This window comes from Mesoplodon mirus (genome assembly GCF_964341445.2).
Source record: "Mesoplodon mirus genome assembly, chromosome: 19".
Taxonomy (NCBI): Eukaryota; Metazoa; Chordata; class Mammalia; order Artiodactyla; family Ziphiidae; genus Mesoplodon; species Mesoplodon mirus.
In genome coordinates this window covers 29,199,825-29,219,461 of record NC_138995.1, presented here as the reverse complement: position 1 = coordinate 29,219,461, position 19,637 = coordinate 29,199,825, and the positions used below count along the sequence as shown (strand labels likewise).

The 19,637-nt window shown below is 50.3% G+C and overlaps 3 protein-coding genes and 1 long non-coding RNA gene across 6 annotated transcripts; 1 reads left to right on the top strand and 3 right to left on the bottom strand.

Annotated features, from left to right (window-relative positions):
• Window positions 1-186: 186 nt before the first annotated feature.
• On the bottom strand, window positions 187-1,962 carry LOC309795419 (metallothionein-1C). Its single transcript, XM_082607740.1, has 3 exons — window positions 1,803-1,962; window positions 1,126-1,191; window positions 187-420 (listed from the first exon to the last, which is right to left on the bottom strand). Exons 1-3 carry the CDS (start codon window positions 1,828-1,830, stop codon window positions 329-331), a joined length of 186 nt encoding a protein of 61 aa, XP_082463866.1. The 5' UTR covers window positions 1,831-1,962; the 3' UTR covers window positions 187-328.
• A 34-nt stretch (window positions 1,963-1,996) lies between these two features.
• LOC309795426 lies at window positions 1,997-19,117 on the top strand. 3 transcript variants are annotated; one of them, XR_014292253.1, is made up of 5 exons: window positions 1,997-2,193; window positions 10,438-10,579; window positions 12,109-12,175; window positions 13,942-14,061; window positions 18,732-19,117. It is a non-coding gene; the product is annotated as an uncharacterized lncRNA (long non-coding RNA). The 3 variants fall into 3 exon arrangements; XR_014292255.1 differs by having other exon boundaries at window positions 19,025-19,113; XR_014292254.1 differs by lacking the exon at window positions 1,997-2,193 and adding an exon at window positions 9,731-10,059.
• On the bottom strand, window positions 6,675-7,613 carry LOC309795418 (metallothionein-2). Its single transcript, XM_082607739.1, has 3 exons — window positions 7,459-7,613; window positions 7,099-7,164; window positions 6,675-6,883 (listed from the first exon to the last, which is right to left on the bottom strand). Exons 1-3 carry the CDS (start codon window positions 7,484-7,486, stop codon window positions 6,792-6,794), a joined length of 186 nt encoding a protein of 61 aa, XP_082463865.1. The 5' UTR covers window positions 7,487-7,613; the 3' UTR covers window positions 6,675-6,791.
• Window positions 14,057-16,220, bottom strand: LOC309795417 (metallothionein-3). Its single transcript, XM_082607738.1, has 3 exons — window positions 15,896-16,220; window positions 15,655-15,720; window positions 14,057-14,793 (listed from the first exon to the last, which is right to left on the bottom strand). The coding sequence occupies exons 1-3, from the start codon at window positions 15,924-15,926 to the stop codon at window positions 14,690-14,692; spliced, it is 201 nt and encodes a 66-aa protein (XP_082463864.1). The 5' UTR covers window positions 15,927-16,220; the 3' UTR covers window positions 14,057-14,689.
• Window positions 19,118-19,637: the final 520 nt, after the last annotated feature.

Below are 19,637 nucleotides of genomic sequence, written 5' to 3'. Positions count from 1 at the left end.
TGCTCTTCCATTTTACGGAAGATGAACCCAGTGAGGGAGTGTGGCTTGTCTTAGGCACTCAGTTTGTTAGGGACTCACATTTTGTTCCAGTACCCAAGTCTCTGCACTTCTCATCCAGTCTCCTACACCAGCCCTGGATGGCACAAAAGCCCTTATTCCCAATGCACAGAAAAAAGAGCCGAGTCGGAAGAGTGTCAACAACTTTTATTACAACTCACATATTTCATAGAAAAAGGAATGTAGCGTCAGGTCCGCTTGTATGAAAAACGGTAAAATGCAGGTTTGTCCTGGCTGCTCTGTTGACACCTGGGGCAGGCTCTCCGCGACATCAGGCACAGCAGCTGCACTTGTCCGAGGCCCCTTTGCAGACGCAGCCCTGGGCACACTTGGCGCAGCCCACGGGGCAGCAGGAGCAGCAGCCTGGGGAGGCAAGGGCAGCGTGCAGTCGGACCACGCGTCGTCCGCAACCACCCTTCCCAACACCAGGCCTGGCCCAGCCGCCCTCAGGCCCAGACCCTGAGTTTACGACGGTGTCCTCTGTCCTGAGATAATTGCTCTCAGGCACTAGGTTCAGGTTGCCTGCCCCATCTGTGCCCAGGACAGGGCACAGCGCCTTGGAGAGACACTGAGCAGGGCCTCTGGGGACAAGACAAAGCCAGCCCCCAGCACCACCAGTGATGTGAGCCAAGTCCTCAGGATCAAAGTGGAGGCAAAGCCCTCACAGAGCAGCTCCCGCTCGGGATAGGGAGGCTCTGGGCTGCTTCGACAGGAAGGGGCTGCACCAGGTCCGAGAAGCCACACAGGGTCACTCGTTCATGTCCCTACAGTGCTTCAGTCCCTGGGAGGATTCAGAAGCGTGACTCAGGAGGGAGGAGGACTAGTTCTAGTGACAGGTCTGAGGTTGTTGGTTGGTGACCCGTCTGGGCCTCAGTCTCCCTGTTCTCTAGTGCGCGCCTGGGTCTCGGTCATGTCGAAGGTGATTCCAGCTCTGATTGGGAATCCCTTCCTGGTGAGGGGGGTGCCGGGGAGTTTGGTCTCTCTCCTGCTCCTGCCTGCTGAGCTCTGGGCTCCCTCCTCGCACTCAGCCCACACCCCGCATTGCCAGAGAAGGCCCCGCACACTCACTCTTCTTGCAGGAGGTGCATCTGCAGGCCTTGCAGGTGCAGGAGCCAGCGCAGCTGCAGGAGCCGCCTGCCAGAAAGGGAAAGGTCAGCAGTGAGCAGGGCGGGGGATGCAGGAGGTACAGCAGATGGTCAGCAATCCCTCCCTGCCACCTCTTCCTGGGTGCAGGGCCCAGTGCTAGGGACTCCTGTCCAGCATAGAACAGACAGAAGTCTCACCCCTCCTTCTCTGCCCTTCTATACAAAGGGCCGTGTACTGCCTTGTATTTACCCCACAGGTATGGTCCCAGGCTCCAGAGCCCATTCAGGATGCCTGGGTCTGGTGGCCAGGACCTTCTGTCTGAGCCCAGAAGAGGCAATGTCCCCTCGCACCCGGCACAGGGAATGCAGAGGCCTGGACAGAGCACTGCGGTCGACCCAGAAGCCCCCTGAGACCTGGATGATGTGGCGCAGAACAGCCTTGAGCCTCAGGCCTCTCGCCTCTGAAATGGAAGCCCCAGTTGGATGGAAACGCTCTAATGGGGGATGAAGGCGCTTGTCCAGGGAGAAAGCACGTGCCGGGTTAACTACAGAAGCCCACTTCAGCTCAAGCTCAAAATATTCCTCCCTCCTCCAAACACAGGGATGCTTCTTGGTATTGGGGAAGGGGCATCCAAAGTTCCAGAGCCAGGGGTTCCTCACCAGTGGAGCAGGAGCAGTTGGGGTCCATTTGGAGGCGAGGTGAGGCCGGGGCTCCAAAGCAAGTGGCGAAGAAGAGGGTCTTGGGCCGGTTGGGGGCGTGTTGGAACCTAGGAGCCGGTGGGTTCAGTTTATACCCAGAGGAGGCGGCCCGGGCGCAGAGGCCCCGCCCCCGCCTTGCACGCGGCGCGGGGATCTGCGCCTGTGCAGCCGGCAGCGCCCGTTCGGGCTGTGCGCAGCTGGCCGCGCCGAGCGCAGGGTTCCGTGAGCAAGGATTGGGTCGGTGTGCAGCGCTGCGGCCGCCCCTTTGGCGCTAGAACTCGCGGAGGGGCGGTGTGCCGGGCGGCTCTCGGTGTCCCAGCTTCCCTGCCCGCCCCTTCCCAATTTTCCCAAGGTAGGCAGTCACCTTTGTTCCGGAGTCTTCCAGGAACCCAGTCCCCCCGCCGCGGCCCCCTTCCCCCTCCCTCCCCCCCGGCCTGTGCTCACGTCCCTGGCTTGAAGGGGGCGGTGGAAAGAGCCGAAGGAGTTGTGTGCAGCGTCCCAGCGCGGATGTGACGTTTGCCTCCCAGTACTTTTCCTTTCCCTGTGCCCAGAGGGACTTAGGCCCTATTTTTCTGTCTCAGTTTCAAGGCGGACGCTGGCCTCTGTCTGCTCCATCCTTCCTCCACTCTCTTAAGTTTGAAGGGATTTATGGGCACATATGTCTGGATCCTTTGCACAAAACTCTCCAGAGACTCTCCACAGCCTAGCCAGCCCACCTCACTCCAGGGAAGTTGTTCAGAAAGTGGGATGCCTTCAGGGGAGGGATCATTTTAGGTGATAGGCAGATCTAGCATGTGCATATCAAGAAAAATAATTGTTTCCCTTTCATTATTACTGACCATTAGACAGTATTGTGTGTGTGTCCCACCTGGTTAATCGTTTTTTTTATCTTTCAACCCTCACAATGACTCAAAAAGAGGAATACTGTTATTTATGAGCCCATTTGGCTGGTGGGAAAGGTAAGTCACAAGGATGTTAAATAACTTGCCCAGGGTCACAGAGCTGGGAAGTAGTGCCACTGGATCTGAATCCAGTCAGCTTCCCAAGGGAAGAAGATCAAAGATAAAGTTTTCCTTTGGCCCAAAGTTTTCCTTTGATGTATCTTCAACATCAGTGTACTGCTTGAAATCTTTTAAACAGAGATAAGCCTCAAGCTTATCATCTCTCCAGGCCCATGTCATGATTTTGTTTTCAAGGACCTAGATTGCCTTTTCTTTCTGCAAGACATCATACTGGTCCAGTACACTGATGATATTATGCTGCTCGGAGCTAGTTGTAAGAAGTAGCAACTACTCTAGGCTTATTGGTTAAGACTCTGCAATGGCTGTAAAAAAGCCTATGGAATAGAGAAGATCCCTTAGGGCATCTCTTAGTACTACCCTGCCCTGTGATTAAAGTCAGTGAAAAACCACTATAACAACCCAATCAAGGCAGGACTGATAAAGGCTCAGACCCTTCAAAAATGAAGGTTTGGGTCACCCCAGCATCGTAAAGAACCATGACCAACTGAGGTGCATGCAGGGAGCAAAGGGAATACAGAATAGGTCGAGTAAGAAGATGTTTATAAATGTCAGCTATAACCACATGACCAGTTCCAGAAACAGAAATGACAACTATAATTGTTGGGAGTACTTCATTACTTTGATATAAATATATATATACGGCAAATATCTTTGTTTTCTTCCCTCTTTTATCCCCTTCTCATATAACATAGAATGTGTTGACTTTATATTGTAGTATTTACGTATTGTTAACATCACAGTATTTGTTACGTGATATCAAGTACAAAAGTGACCATCACCCAAGTACTTTGTGTCCTCCTTTGGGGACAGTGTTATACATTTTCAGTTGTAGGTAGGATAGTTGTGTCATATTAGGCAGAAGTATGACCTTGTTATTGTCTTTGTTGGGAGATTAAGTACGGTTTACGAAGTTGTGTGGGTGCTAGTTTGATAAGTGGTGGTCTATAACGGTTAGTTTTATGTACCAACGTGTTTTAGGCTGTCATGCCCAATCCTTGATCACACACTAGCCTGATGTTGCTGTGAAGGTATTTTTCAGATGTGATTAACATTTAAATCAGTAGACTTTGAGAAAAACAGATTACCCTTCATAATGTGGAAGGCCTCATCCAGTCAGTGAAGGCCTTAGAGAAAAACTGAGGTCTCTTGAAGAGGAGGGAATTGGGCCTCCAGACGGCCTTTAGACTCAAGATTGCAACCAACATCAACTCCTACTGGAATTTCCAGGCTGCTGGCTAGCCCTATAAATTTCAGTCGTGCCAGCTTCCACAGTTCCATGAGCCAATTTCTTAAAATAAATCTCTCACTCTCTCTTTATCTATCTCTCTATCTACCTACCTACCTACATCCTGCTGGTTCTGTTTCTCTGGAGAATGCGAATACAAATATATTTTAAAACATATAAATCATTAAAGGAAAAATGTTAAGTAAAATACTGGTGCAAGTGGTAGCAAAGGGCACAGGCTGTTGTGCTCAGGTTCATAAATCCCCAGTGCTGATCAGTTGATGAGGACAACACAGGACACACAGCTAGGCACACCACCACTGCTTCTGTGTCTAGAGGTAAATAAATACCCCCTATGTTAATAATAATAATAAATGGCTAACACTGTAGACCACTCACCCCGTGCCAAGCACCATACTAAGTTCTTTACATGTACTAGTTCTTTAATCTTCTGAATCATATGCTTTTATTTTGCCCCTTTAAAAGTGGAGGAGACTGAGCCACAGAGAGATTATGTCCTGTGGCTATAAGTGACGCAGGTGAGATTGGCACTCATGCAGGCTGACTGCAGCATCATGCCCTCACCCACGATCTTACACCAGGACTTCATATGACAGATGAAGATGTTGAAAGCTGGCACAGAGGCAGCAATGGGAAGAGCACTGAGCAGGCAGTCTGTATAGTTCTGTGACCTCTCTGGAATTCAGTTTCGCATGTGTCAAGCCAGGAGCACAATCTGTCCATTTCGAAAGGTCCTTCTAACTCTGAATAGTGAGAGGCAGGATTTAGCATTCAGTGACATCATTATCTGCCAGCTGTGGCCAGGGGGTGAGGTCAGCTGTAGTGTAGGTTCAGACCTCTGACCTCTGAGCTGTGTGACCTTGGGCAGGTTGCTTACCCTCTCTGGAATCAGCACAATCATTCCAGCCCCTGCACATTCACTCTGTCACTGGTTCCTGTGCAGATCAAATGACATGAAGCATGGGAATGGCTTCTGAGTCTGTCCAAATGCTGTGGCAGCATCTTGTCCTGGGGGTCTCTTTGGAGGTCATCCATACTCCCTTTGGCACCGGATCAGCAAATTTCCAATCCCACCCTTAACCTCCAACCCAGAATAATGCTTCTAAACCAATGAGCTTTTCCCCAAGAGCTTGTTGGGAGCTAAAAGGATTCTCTCTTCTTGAATGTCAGTGTGGACATAATGATCATAATGGCCACTGCTTATTAAGCCAGGACACTATCATTTAATCCCCACATAGAGATATAATCTCTTTTTCACAAATGGGAAAATAGAGACTCAGATGTTGAGTAACATGCCCAGGCCATACCATCTGTGGCGAAACAGGCTGTGAACTGAGACGCCCATGCCCTCAGCACAGGCTGGTTTCTGAAATCCCCTCTTCACACAGGGCAACTGTGGGCAAGCATGGTCTTGACTCTTGGGCCACGTGACTTGTCTTTCTCTTTTATTTTACATCAAATAGCCATTCCCTCCACAAATAGCTAGGGGGACTAATTGCTGGCATTAATTACAAGTCACAGGGCACCTCACTCCTGCCTAATAAACACCACCACACCCTCAAAACTGCAGAATCTGCCGTCACCCAGCATGGGCGGACATGAAATAGTCCATCTGGAACTAATTCTCAGGCACATGCCCTCTTCATGGGAAATGACTGTGTAATTCCCTCCACACCCCTAGTTATTTTGCTGCTTTCAAGTAGCCAAGGGCTGGATTTTGGAAGGACAGATTGCAACGGTGCTCAATGGACACCTTTGATGAACATGTGTGCGACGTTTTTAAATCTCTGATTTTGTTTGTTTTTCATATATTGATTGAAATTACACGTGTGGAATCTAAAAACCTGGGCTTTGTATTGTTCTGTGGCATTTTTATAGTTTTGTTTTTGTTTTTTTACCAAGGTTTAGGTCTGCAGTGGATGGGAAATGAAGTCTGTTCCTTCACCACAGGGATTTTTAAAAAAATTATTATTATTATTATTATTATTTTTTGCGGTACGCGGGCCTCCCACCGCTGCGGCCTCTCCCATTGCGGAGCACAGGCTCCAGACGCGCAGGCCCAGCAGCCATGGCCCACGGGCCCAGCCGCTCCACGGCATGTGGGATCCTCCGGGACCGGGACACGAACCCGCGTCCCCTGCATCAGCAGGACTCCCAACCACTGCGCCACCAGGGAGGTCCTACAGGGATTTTTTAGACGCCCCATTTAGATTCAAGCAGGTGAGGGAGTTTTCCACCCCTTTAGTCACTTTCAAGACTAAAATCCAGCGAGGAACTGAAGTTGAACAGGGAAACCATGGAGAATGAGAATTCTGGATTGAGAAGTTTCTGTGCCACCAACCCTTGACTTGAAAACAGAGGGCACCCTGTATGTGCCCAGTGTCCTTATAGCATCTGGCCTGAGGCTCTCCCATTTTACAAAAGTTGAAGCCCAGTGGGGTAATGTGGCTTGAACAAGGCACTGGGTTTGTTAAGGGCTAACATTTTGGTCCAGAAACCAAGTCTCTGTACTTCTAGTCCAGTCCCTCACCCCAGCTCTGGTCAAGTCAAGGAAAACAGCCAGAATAAAGCCAACCACTTTTATTAAATCATTTTTGTATTTTATAGGACAAAAAAAAAAAAAGAGGAATGTAGGTTTGTCCTGGTTGCTCTATTTACACCCGGGGCAGGCTCTCCGTGACATCAGGCACAGCAGCTGCACTTGTCTGAGGACCCTTTGCAGATGCAGCCCTGGGCACACTTGGCGCAGCCCGGAGGGCAGCAGGAGCAGCAGCCTGGGGAAGGGAAGGAGGCGGCAGAGATGAGCGCTTGGAACAAAGGATTAATAAGGCTTCCCACCCTCTCCAGTGGAGGCGCCACCGTCCCTAGGGAAGGGGCACCTACTGCCCTATTTAAATTCCCTCCGTGGTGTAGAGGGCTGGGGGCGTGGGGGCGGGCCTGGCGGGGGGGTGGGCGCGTTAGGGGTAGATGTAGAGAAAATTCCACTTACTCTTCTTGCAGGAGGTGCATTTGCACTCTTTGCATTTGCAGGAGCCGGCACACGGGCAGGATCCACCTGCAAAGAGAACGGCCGATATAAAAACGGTTCCCGGAGACTCGAACGCGGGCATGGGTGTAGGAGCCTGAGTTTGAGTCCCAGTTCCACAACCAACTCGTGGGAACCTGGGCAAGCCACGAACTCTGATCTCCTTATCAGTCACACGGGATCTCCTAGTTTAACTTAGAATAGAGACGGGTACACCAAAACGCTTTCGAAAGGGGCAATTTGTGCCCGGAAAGTGAGTGATGAGTCAGAAATTGCTTCTCTAGTTCTACAGTTGACACCCAACCCCGAATCAGATCTCCTTACCCGCGGTGCAGGAGCAGTTGGGATCCATGGCGAGAGGAAGCGGAGGCTGGGGTCCGGAGGCTGCGGCACGAAAGGATAGCAAGGATGTCGAGGGGGCGTGCTGGAGCGGAGGGCCCGTGGCCTGCCTTTATAGCGGGAAGGAGCCGGGGCGAGTGCAAAAGCCCTCCGGGGCGGGCGCTGCCTGCACACGCCCCGCGCTGAGTCACTGGCGGCCCGCGCGGCGCCCCGAGCGAGCTGTGCACACGGGCCACCGGGCACCAGTTCTCAGTAGCCGCCCTACATGCGCCTCGGCGAAGGAGGGCCGGGTGCAGAGCGCGGACCCCGCGTGCAGGGCTGTCCCGGGCTGTGCGCGGAGCACCCTGACCCCTGCCCTTTGCTGTGTGCGCAGTTCCCGCCACCGCCTTCCCCCTCCTCCAGCACGCCCCACCCCAACCCTCCCCACCGCGTCCGTCCGGTGCCCTGTGCTTGAACCTGAGTAGTTAAGAGAGTGGGTCTTGCGGACCCTGCTCGGGGGGGAAAACCGGTGGGAAGTCAGGACAGATTAAAAAAAAAAAAAAAAACCTCTTTGCACCCGTCAAGGCTTAAAAATTGTGTAGCGTCATATTAAAGCCGTGGGCTGGTTATTGATGACATACTGTATATCGAGTGCTTTAGCATGTGATAGGGAAGGTGTAAGCGTGTCATGTGCGAGCTCTCATTTAATCCTCTAACAACCCTGTGAGGTAAGGACTAGTCATCATTCCCATTTTAGAGTATGGAGGCCCAGAGAAGTTAAGTAACTTGCCCAAGGTCGCAGAGCTAGTGAGTGGCAGAGCCTGGTTCAAATCAGTGGGCCCAGCAGATGCTGAAGTCCCTCTAAGGGTAGACAACACCAACAGGGGAGAATAAGGATCAAGAAGCCACAAGCCTTGTACTCAGGAAACTCATAGTCATTGGGGCAGCCTCATGGGTGTGTGGGGAAAAGTAATACCAGGGTCATGGCTAGGATGGAGGCAGGGGGAACAGAGGGGAGACCCAGTCCAGCCTGGGAGGAGGTGGGCCAGTCAGGTGGGCCATTGCCTTGGGCCTGAGGCTGAGAAAGTCTTCGCCAGGCAGGGGAAGAGGAAGGAGTTGTATTCCAGCCCATGGAAGAAGCAGCCGGATGGAAAGTTGGCATTCCCATGGAACATTTGGAAGGGAAAACCTCACAAGAACTTTCTTCCCCAGTGGATGCAGAGGGGAAGAGTGGGAGTGCGGTCCAAATTCCTTTCTGGGGAGGTACATCCTGCTTCCCTGCTGGAACATGTCTGGCTGCTGTGAAATGGATCTTAGATCATTATCCTGGGATTGCCCAGAGTGTGTCTTCAGAAGAGCAGGTTACTGGAAGGTTGGTGGCAGGCTTAGGGAATGCTGGTTGCTGCAGTGGGGAGTTTAGTGAGGAGGTGGGCGGAGGACAGGCCGTCCTCACAGCATTTACCGTAAAGTCCTGTGGAAATGTCTTCACAGCTCAGCTCAGACGTCACTTTCACCTGGGAGCCCGTCCTGACCCCTGTGCTAGGTCAGGATGCCTGTGGAATGTGCTGGTAAACAGCTTGTCCTTTTCCTTCCTGGCACTTCCCATGTCTGTAATACATAGGAAAGTGTGTGATTCTGGGATCTTTGTCCCTCCACACCTACCTGCCACTGAAAACACCAAGAGCACTCACTGCCCCTGAAATGTGCTTCCAGCCCTCGGCCCAGGGCCAAGTTTACAGTTGGCGCTTAATAAATATTTGTCAAATCAATTAATAGGGGTAAATCCCCTGATGTGTCCTCCCTTCCCAGCCCTGCCCCCCAGCATTAGGACCGATTACAAAATGAAAGTAAAAAACTTGTTTTTCACCGCTCTGGGACCTGTGTGTTCACTCAGAAACTCCAAGCAGGGCAGGAGAGTTGAACTGTCAGAAGGACTAAATTCTAATGGTCACTCTGCCACTCACTTGCTGAGTGACCTTGGGCCTGTTATGGGCCAGGACTCCCCTGAGCATCAGTCTACTCATTTGTCAAATGATCAGATTGTACTAGAATTTGAGGGTCACATGCAAACATGCTCTGATTTTAGAGCCAAGGTCTCAGAAATCTCGCTGTGTCTGGCAGCCCCGTGGACCGAGAGCACATGGAAGGGCTGCTCTTTGGATGGTGGGCAGATTTTGCTGTTCTTGTTGTTACATATGCACCCACATTACGTGCAAAATTCCTGGTTTCTTATAAATCAGATGGTCACTTGTCCACTCAGGGAAAACAATCCAACTCAATGAGGAGAAAATAACACTTGTTTTTGCCCTGTAAAGTATTGAATCAAGCCCTGGTTTTGGGCCATCTGTGTTGGCAGTAAAATTTGTTTTCCGGTCTAAGCTGTCTCCCTTAAGTCATTTTGACTCTGAGAGGAGAGGGATGACCAATCAGCAAAGGTGCAGGACAGCCCAGGCCCAGTTTTGCTCATCTCTGTACCCCTGTAAGCCTTGTGGGACAGAGGTGGAGAGAGAGGACTTTCTAATGCCTGCAGTCCACATGTGGTAGGAAGTGAGGAAAATGAAGCCAAGCAGCATAAGATGAGGAAAAACACCCCTCTGCAAACTTGGTGTGAGTTATCAGTATGAGGCAATGATGTGGCCCTAGTCTGCATTAATAGAAGTATGCCATCCAGAATGAGGGAGGTGATTTTTCATCTCTTTTTAACTGCTAATGTGGATATTTTTAGTTCTGCTGCTGAATCATCCATTCATCCTTACCCTGTGACAATACCCCCAGGTTTCCTTTGTAGAATCACCCTTCCCTACTCCTAGTCCACGTGGACTAAGATGATGGATGGAGTAGGCCCCATTCATGGGCTCCCAGGAAATTCCATCTTCCTGGACATAGTGATTGGCTCTGATTGAGTCACCTAGCCATGAACCAGAGAGAATCAATGGAACTCCTCCTGGAAATGCTAGGAGAATGACAGATACCCTTTCCATCTAGACTTCAACCTGAAAGCGTGTGAAGCTGAGTTTCTAGAGCCTTTGTCTGCATGAGAAAGAGCCTGAGAATAAATTTATCGTAAAGGAAATGGAGCCTGACAATATCATTGGAGCACCTGGATCCAGCCAAGCCTGAAGCCACTGTGAGTCCAAAATTTCCTTTTTTGTTTAAATCATTCTGGATAGATTCTTAACTGGCACAGTTGGGCAGACCACCCTGAGGGCTGTATTCATTATTGGGCTTCAACAGTCCAGAAGACAGTTGATCACAATAGTCCTAAGACTCAAAACCCCATCATGTGAGCAACAACTGAGAGGGGTGGGCAGGTCCAATCTGCAAGAAAACAGTTACCTTCGGATATGTGGACAGTGGTTGCTCCTGTAGCGGTGCAACAAATCACCCAAAACTGCAGTTTAAACAACAACCAGTTTATTGTCGCTCCTGGTTTTGTGGGTCAGGAATTTGAGAAGCGCTCATTTGGGTGATTCTTCTGTTTCATGTATCACTGCCTGAGGTCATTTGGTGTCATTCAGTTGGTGGATGGGCTGGTCTGGAAGATCTAAGACAGCTTCACTCAAGTGTCTGGCACTCTAGCAGGCGTGGCTGGAGGGCTGAGCTCAGCTGGAACTAAAGACCAGAGCTCCCTCCTGTGGCCTCTTCAGCATGGTGGCCTCAGGGCAGTTAGATTCCTTACATTTGACTCAGGGCGTCAAGGGTGAGACTCCCAAGAGACAGGAGTGGTAGCTGTGTCTCTTAAGCCCTGGGCCCTGAAACTAGCACAGGTCACTTTCATCACTTTTGATTGGTCAAGAAGCCACAGAGCCTGCCCAGATTCGAGGGGAAGGGATGAAAACACCAGGTCTTGATGGAAGGAGTCAACATGTTTGCAATTATCTCTCATCTGCCATAGTAGTCATGGGGCATAATATTGAGCACGTACTATGCATCAGGACATTCTGAGTTTATTTCACTTAGACCTCGGCAGAGTCCTACAAGGCAGATGCTGTTAGTATCTCCGTTTTACAGATGAGGCACTGAAGAGTTACATGGCCTGTTCAGGGTCACACAGCTGTAAGTGGCAGTGTGGGGATTTGAACCCAGGACTTTCTGGTGCCACACCTACATGTTGATGCCATGCTGAAAAAAAGAGAATAGACTTGTGCTCTGTGGTCCCAAGGGCAGTACCAGGAATAAAGATTCTGCTCTGGGTGGGAAAGGCCTTTCTTGCAATTAGAGCTGGTGACGACTGGAAGGGACCGCCTTGGGAGATAGTTTCCTGTCACCATGGCAATAGGAACAGAGGCTGGTGGATTCTGGCATTAGATGGTGGGATAGAAAAAATAGATATATTTATTGTGAGAAGATCATCAACATCGTGGAGGTGACGAACTAGCCTACCTCTGCAAGATCTCCTTCCAAATCACCGACACCCTGAGCACCTCTGTCACTACCATCATGCACACGCTCATCAGAGACACCCTTGCCCATATATATATATATACACACACATATACACATATATAAATTTCCCTTTTAATGTGATTAGCATTATACTATACATACACCTTGGGGTTTTTTCCCCACTGAATGGTAAGATGTGGTGGTCTTTCCACTGCAGATGTGTTTTTATCAGATGTTCATTATGACCATTTTTATACTTCACTCCTGAAGGATATTTAGCTTGTTTTGAGACTTCTGCTGATACCAACGATGGGACAGTGAACTTCCTGGGTTGAAGGTATGTACGTTTTAAATTTGAGTAACTACTGTTAAAATACCCTCCAAATTTCTCTTCAAGACCCTGCTTTCAGTTCTTTTGGGTATATACCCAGAAGTGGAATTGCTGGATCATAAGGTAATTCTATTTTTAATTTTTGGAGGAACCACCATTTTACATTTCCTCCAATAGTGCACAAAGGTTCCAATTTCTCCACATCCTTGCCAACACTTATTTTGCTTTTTTGTTATCTTTGTCTTCCTGATACTGGTCATCTGCTACGGTCTGAATATTTGTGTCCTTTGGGGCCTTTGAGAGGTGCTTAGGTCATGAGGGTAGAGCTCTCATGAATGGGATTAGTGCTTTTATAAAAGAAACCCCACAGAGCCCCTAGTCCTTTCCACCATATGAGGATGCAATGAGAAGTCTCTGACCCAGAAAAGGGGCTTCACCCAACCATGCTGGCACCCTAAACTCAGACTTCTAGTCTCTCAAACTGTGAGAAATAAATTTCTGTTGTTTATAAGCTGCCCAATCTGTGGTATTTTGTTACAGCAGCCCAAAGGGACAGACACTATCCTAATGGGTGTGAGGTAATTTAGCTTTGATGCTTTTTGTAACACAAGGCAAGCCAGAAACAAGCAGAGAAGACAAGCGTGGTTAGGTTTAAGAGCCTAGACTTTAGTCAGACAGCCTGGGTTCAAATCCTGGCTCTACCACATTCTAGCTTTGTCGCCTGTTAAGCACAAGACAGCAGGCTCAAAATGGAGTTGCTTATGCTAAGCCCCATGTCACCAGGGACTTCGGCTCTCCCAGAAATCTTTAACCAAGCAGGAATCACCTGATCAGCACTAGTTAGGTAATCTGCCTGAGAGGCCTCTGCCATCCCCTGAAGGAAAGTAACTGCAATAACCAACCTGCTTTTTTGCCTGTTATGACTTCCTTGTTCCCTTCTAGCTAAAGTCTTTCATTTTGTGCAGCTCCTCTGAGCTCCTTTCTATCTGCTACACTGGATGCTGCCCGATTTGAATAGATATTTGCTCAAATCAACTCTTAAAAATTTTAATATGCCTCAGTTTATCTTTCAGTAGACTGCATGCAGATTACCCTAAGCCCTATTGCCCCATCTGTAAAATTGGTTTAATAATCATACCATTCTTCTAGAGTTGTAAGGATCAAGTAAGATAACGTACTTAAGAGAACTTTGTATGAGATAATCTCACATTTATCAATCTTTTTGGTGTCTTAGTTAAAAGAGGTATCTCCACCCCAAAGTAATAAGCATTCTCCTATTTTCCTCTTCCAAATTCTTTTACAGCTTTGATTTTGCTCCTGGGTGTTTAAGTCAATTGGAAATTATTTTTTATCTGATATGCAAAGGGATAGCCCATTGTTTCAGCACTTTTCACTAACTAGTGTATCCTTTCACTGCTGATTTCATGTCTCTTACTTGCAGCTGCACTGAGGTCTATTTTTGAACTATCCTCTCTGTCCAACTGTTCTATTCCTGAGCCGACACCACTTCCTAGAGCTTTAGAACAAGTACTGGTATGTGGTTAGAACAAGCCTCTTTTGTTGTTCCTTTCCAAAACTGGCTTGGCTTTTCTGGCACTCTGTTTTTTGAAACTCAGCCTGTTAGGCTAAGAAACAAAATCCTGGTGGGCTTTTGAATGGACTGTCCTGATAAAATAACTTGGAGGAAAACTGACATGTTAGCAGCACTGTGTTCTCTTAACTGGGAAACTTTTCTCTGCCAGAATTCTGTTTTTCTTTTCCATTCAACCCAGGTAGATCTGCGTGTTCCCTTTTATCAAGGACTGCACCACAACTACCGTGGATTAAAGCACTCATTACCCTACTTCCCCTTGAAGAAGGAAGGAGCTGGACACAAACTGCCAAATGAGAAGGTTTGAAAAGGAGCTGAACGATCTGTTTGGGGAGACAGGCTGCTCAGGGCGGTGACCTTGGAAACGAAGCTGACGGTTTCCCAAGACAGGCCCCAGGCCTCCTGGCCTCTCCTCTAATGACCCTGAAAACAGGCAGCTTTGCAGGAGCAGCTAGACAATTCCAGAAACAGCAGGCCTTTGGGGCTGGGGGCTGGTTTTAACTTCCCCCAACCCCATTGTACAGATGCAGAGAGTGAGGCTGAGAGGCAGGAGAAAGAGACCAGACCCATATGGGTCTGGTCTCTTTCCCCAGAGTTAAGCTTGACTTGGCAAGAGGGTCAAGTGCCATATGAAGGTGCAGGAGGATGTCCTCAGCGCCCAAAGTTCCATCCGAGTTCCAGAAAGACCAGTGGCCAATCTCAGGATTTTATATTCCAACTGAGCCGTCCCCTCAGATGAGGCTCCTTCTACCCTCCATGTCCTTCCCCTTTAAGAAGAGACCGGTCCTTGGTTTACGCTATTCATAGGATTTATTGTCACTTGCCAGTGGCTCGCAGGGGAAGGGGACACACTGCCGAGCCTCACCACGGGGACAGGTGGCGCTGGGCCACCCAGCAATATTTACACACGTTTTGCACGGGGCACGTCCTCACTGGCAGCAGCTGCACTTCTCAGCTTCGGCGCCCTCTCCGCCTTTACACACACAATCCTTGGCACATTTCTCACACTCTGCGGGGCAGCAGGAGCAGCAGCCTGCAGATAAAATAGGGGCACCCAGTCTGATGGCCTCTCCTCCCCCATCTGTCCCCATCAAGAGGGAGGGGGAAAAGGAGGGATGCCAGAGGTCACTGCCCCCTTCCTAGTCTCACACCTGGGTTGACTCAGCATCTCTGTTGTGTCAGCTACGCTCTGGGCTACCCTGGGAGAGGATTACCTAGTAACTAGCCCACAGCCCCTTCTGTGAGCACAGGACTCCCGGGGATGGGGGGATTAGGCCCACGCTGGGGAGTTGTAGGCCTGGAGGAGAAAACATCCAGGGTAAATGGACTTGAAGGATAAAGCTGCAGGAGCAGAGATGGTACAGGTGTAGGGAGTCCAGGAGATTCATGGCGGGGGGATGGGGTGGGGTGCTCCACGCCTAGTCTAACACGCAAAGAAGAAGGGTGCCTTCCCCCCACCTCCTTCTCCCCCTGCGTGTTCAGCTGCTTCGGGGAGATTCAGGGGAGGTAAAATCGAGGGTATCCACAAAGGCCCGAGATGGCCCAAGGGACCCCAACTCCAGAGCTAACCCCCAGCCTCACTAATGGCTCCCCAGGCACTGGAGGTTTTGAGGGGAGGAATTGGACCAGGATAGCAGTTCTCAATCCCAACTGCCCATTAGAATCTTCCGGGAATTTACAAAAACATCTTGCCACCGTAGGGCCTAAGGTAACAATCATTGAGGGAGGGGCCGCCCCTGCAACTGAGTCTTAAGGCCTCCCGGGTGGTTCTGTTACAGTAAGAGTCAAAGCAATGTAACAGGGGGCCTAGGGGTCGCTCTGTATTGCATGGACAGGCCTTGTGCTCCGGGGAGCACACCGGGGAGGGGAAGGGCAGAGGGGTCCCCACACTCACTCTTCTTGCAGGAGGTGCATTTGCATCCCTCACACTTGCAGGAGTCAGCGCAGGTGCAGGAGCCGCCTAGAGAGGGAGGTGCCACAGGAAGGGTTAAAGTGGTAAAACTTGGGGTGGGGCCAGGCCCCTTGGGGGAAATAAGGCTCCCTTTCCCCAAATGTCCTTGAGCAAAAGCATAGGGCATGGGGTTCTTTGCAAGTAAAGGGGCACGCTGTGCCGCAGGATGGGGGCGGGGGCTCACCAGTAGGGCAGGGGCAGGTCTCAGGATCCATGTCGAGAGGAGCTGCCGCCGGAGGAGGTGAGTTGGCTTCTCGGGCAATTGGACGCACTAGCGGCAGCAGGTGGCGAGGATTTTATAGCCCCAGGCGGGTGCGCGTAGGCACAGCGCTCCAGGCGCGCGCGCGTCTCCGTCTGGGAGCACCAGCCTGGGCGGAAGCGCGCCCTGCGGCAGCCGTTCCCCCTCCCCCGCCGTGTGCACTTTCGGGCGCTGCCCCCACCACCCCCACCCCCGCTGCCTCGCGCACAGCCGGGTGCGCGCAGCCACCCACTTCCCACCGTGTGCAGGGGGGGACACTGCCCCGCCCGCCTGCCCGCCCCTGTGTACCGCCGCAGCTGCCTACCCGCAGACAGTGCACACTGCCCGCCTCTGAAAGCGGAGGGAGAGAAAAAGGCTTTGTTACTCCCCAGCCCTTCCCTGCCTCTTATCCGTTCCACCCCCCTTATTCCTTATTCTATGATTCCTCATCCAAGTGGGCTGCTGAGCCAGCGTGCTGCTTTAGGACTCCGTTCTCTGTGTGTCTCATGGGGAGAGAACACCACCAGAAGGGCCCTCGCAAACTGGCTTCGGGAGAGACCTGCTCTGGGAGGCCTAGAGGGCAGGTCTGGGGTGACTAGTGGGAGTTTGGGGACGGAGGAAGGGTAGCGGCGCTAGGTGGCTGCATCTCAGCTTCAGAGGGAAGCGGATCTCCTTTCATCTGTTCCTTCTGCTGGGTTTCTGACTCCCTTGTACTTGTGGTAGGCTGAAAAACGGCCCCTCAAGAGCGATCCATGTCAAATCCTGGAATCTGTGACTATTACCTTATTTGGAAAAGGGGACTGGCAGATGTAATTAAATTAAGGATCTTAAGGTGAGATCATCCTGGATTATCCAGATAGGCCCTAAATCCAGTGATGAGCATCCTTAGAAGATCCACAGAGAATAGAAGAGGAAGAGGCGACATGACCACAGAGGCAGAGATTGAAGTGATGTGGCCGGCAGCCACAGAAGCCGGACACAGAACAGTTCATGTCCTTTGCTAATAAGTCTGTGTCCTCACTCAGCAAATCAAGACACTTAGTCCCTAGGAAACAGAGGAACAAAGGACAGCATTAGACAACTGGTCAAGGGTTAAGGAAGCAGGAGAAAGGATTGCTAATGGCATTTCAGACAGGGCAGTCACATGGCGACCCCCATGGGGAAGCCTCACTTTTCCTGCTTGTAGTGCAAGCACCTTTCACATGGGTATATTGGGCTTCACAGGGGCAAGGCTCATCTAGAGACAGTGAAAAAAAAAATTATCCCAGGACTCCTGCAGTAAAATATTTGAAAGGTGAAGGTGGGAGAAGTTAGCATCTGGCATTTGGTTGGAACACCTATTTCCTTGCCAAGAATGGAACTTCCTCCACAAGCCCTCCCAAAGGGATCTTATCACCTTCTCACACCCAATTTCCACTTTTTTAAAAGAGATACTGAGATAGGCTGGGACCTGGGACTCTCTACCAGAGTGCTTGCACTTGAACCTGGACAAACATCTCTTCATTTACAAAGAAACTATAAGAGGGACTTCCCTGGCTGTCCAGTGGTTAAGACTCTGTGCTTCCAGTGCAGGAGGCACAGGATAGATCCCTGGTCGGGGAACTAAGATCCCACATGCCGCACAGCGTGGCCAAAAAATTAAAAAACAAAACAAAACTGTGAGACGAAAAATAACCACGCATGCGCAGTCGGGGCAATTATGAACAGCAGGATACTTTAAAAGGGCCACAAACCAACTGCCATTTCTGAAATGCCAAGAGTAAAATCAGGGTACTGCCCATGATCTCTGCACACAGCACCACCGTGGGAGTGGGCAGACCACCTAAGCCACCCCTCCGGCCCAACCCCCCAAACGGCCCCTACCCTCACCCCATTTAAGGAATGAGCCCACCCTCCTTGGAGAGCGAGCAAGGGCACCTGTTTCTCGTTTTCACTCCCTTGCGCTGCAGCACGAGCCCCAGTAAAAGCTTGCCTGAATTTCTCATCTGGCCTCATCAATTTCTCTTGATTAAAGAGTCAATACCTGTGTAGGATTTGCAGCCCTCCCTCTTTGGAGGTGGTCCCAAGGCTGCTTCCCAAGGAAGGCAGGTCTGGTGAGTCCCCAGGCTTTGGTTCCGCTGAGCGGGGGAGACAGAGACTCGCTAGGCGAGAGTGGACCTTGCTCCGAATCTCCCCCATGCAAAGCTGAGCCTCTTCTAAATCTGAGCTGGACAAAGCAGTTTAAAATGTTGGTTGGAAACTCCCCACCCCCAAAATACTAGCTTCCAAGTGGCCTCCAATAAGGGGTTGAGCTAGCTTTCTCCAGGCTTTTGCAAGTTTGCTACGTGTTGCCCCACAAGTCTTAAGTTTCAGTAAAGTTGAAGGAAGGGAAAAAGGGAAGAAAGAGGAGTCCAAAGAGGAGGCGATATAATCTTACATCCCAAGGTATTTAACGTGAAGCCCGGGTTGGTTCTCAACAGTGGCTTCATGCAATTTCAGATCACAGAGCCCACCATCTCTAGCACTACTGTTTATTTCTTGTTTGTTTGTTTTTGTTTTGCTTGAGGGCACTCCAGCCTCAGACATGTCTGGCCTAGGCCCTAGCCTTGACCCCACTCAAGGCCTCACTATCTCGGGCTTTCAGTGCCAGGTGAGATGCGTATCCCAACACACTCAGCCAAAGCTGCCTCCCCGCCATTTCCCCTCGGGCCTCAGATTTCCTCGGGATTTAGGCTTGAGCTGGGAGAACAATCTCCGCCCCCCACCCACCGTGATGGGTAATTTTATGTGTCAACCTGACCAGGCTCAGGGATGCCCAGATAGCTGATTAAATATTACTTCTGAGCACGTCTGTGAGGATATTTCCAAAAGAGATAAGCATTTGAATCAGAAGACTGAGTAAAGAAGATCACCCTTACCATTGTGGGTGGACATCATCCAATCTACTGAGGGTGCAAGTAGAACAAAAAGGCAGAGGAAGGGTGAATTCGCTCTCTGCCTGAGCTGAGACATCCACCTTCTCCTGCCCTCGGACTCCTGGCTTTCCGGCCTTTGGACTTGGACTGGGATTTACACCATCGGCTCCTCCGTTCCCAGGCTTCCAGACTCGGATTGAATTACACCACCGGTTTTCCTGGGTCTCCAGCTTGCAGGTGACAGATTGTGGGACTTCTCAGCCTCCATAATGATGTAAGTCAATTCCTAACATCTCTCTCTCTCTCTGTGTATATGTATATCTCCCACTGTTCTGTTTCTCTATATCACCCCACACCTAAGGGTGACCAGGATATTGAGAGATCTGAAAACAACAACATCCTTCGGAAACACCCTCCCCCCAATTCTTCACATGGCCAGGCCCCTCATCCTTCAGTTCTCAGCTTCTGTGACCTCCGAAGAGCATTTCATGTAGATGTGTCACTCCAGAGGGTTCCCCATCACCCCCACCTTTATTTCCCTCTGACCCCTTGTTAATTCTCACAATGTGAACTTATTCTATGCTCCTTCTGCCACTGATGCTCCTTCCCCAGATATCCACATGGCTCATTCCCTTCTTTCTTTGTTCTAAACTGTTGCTCAAATATTGCTGTCTCCATGAAGCCCACCGTGATCACCCTGTTTAAAATTGCAACACATACCTCACACCCACAGGACTCCTGATCCCCCATACTTTGCTCTATCTTTTCTTTTTTCATAGCATTTAACACCTTCT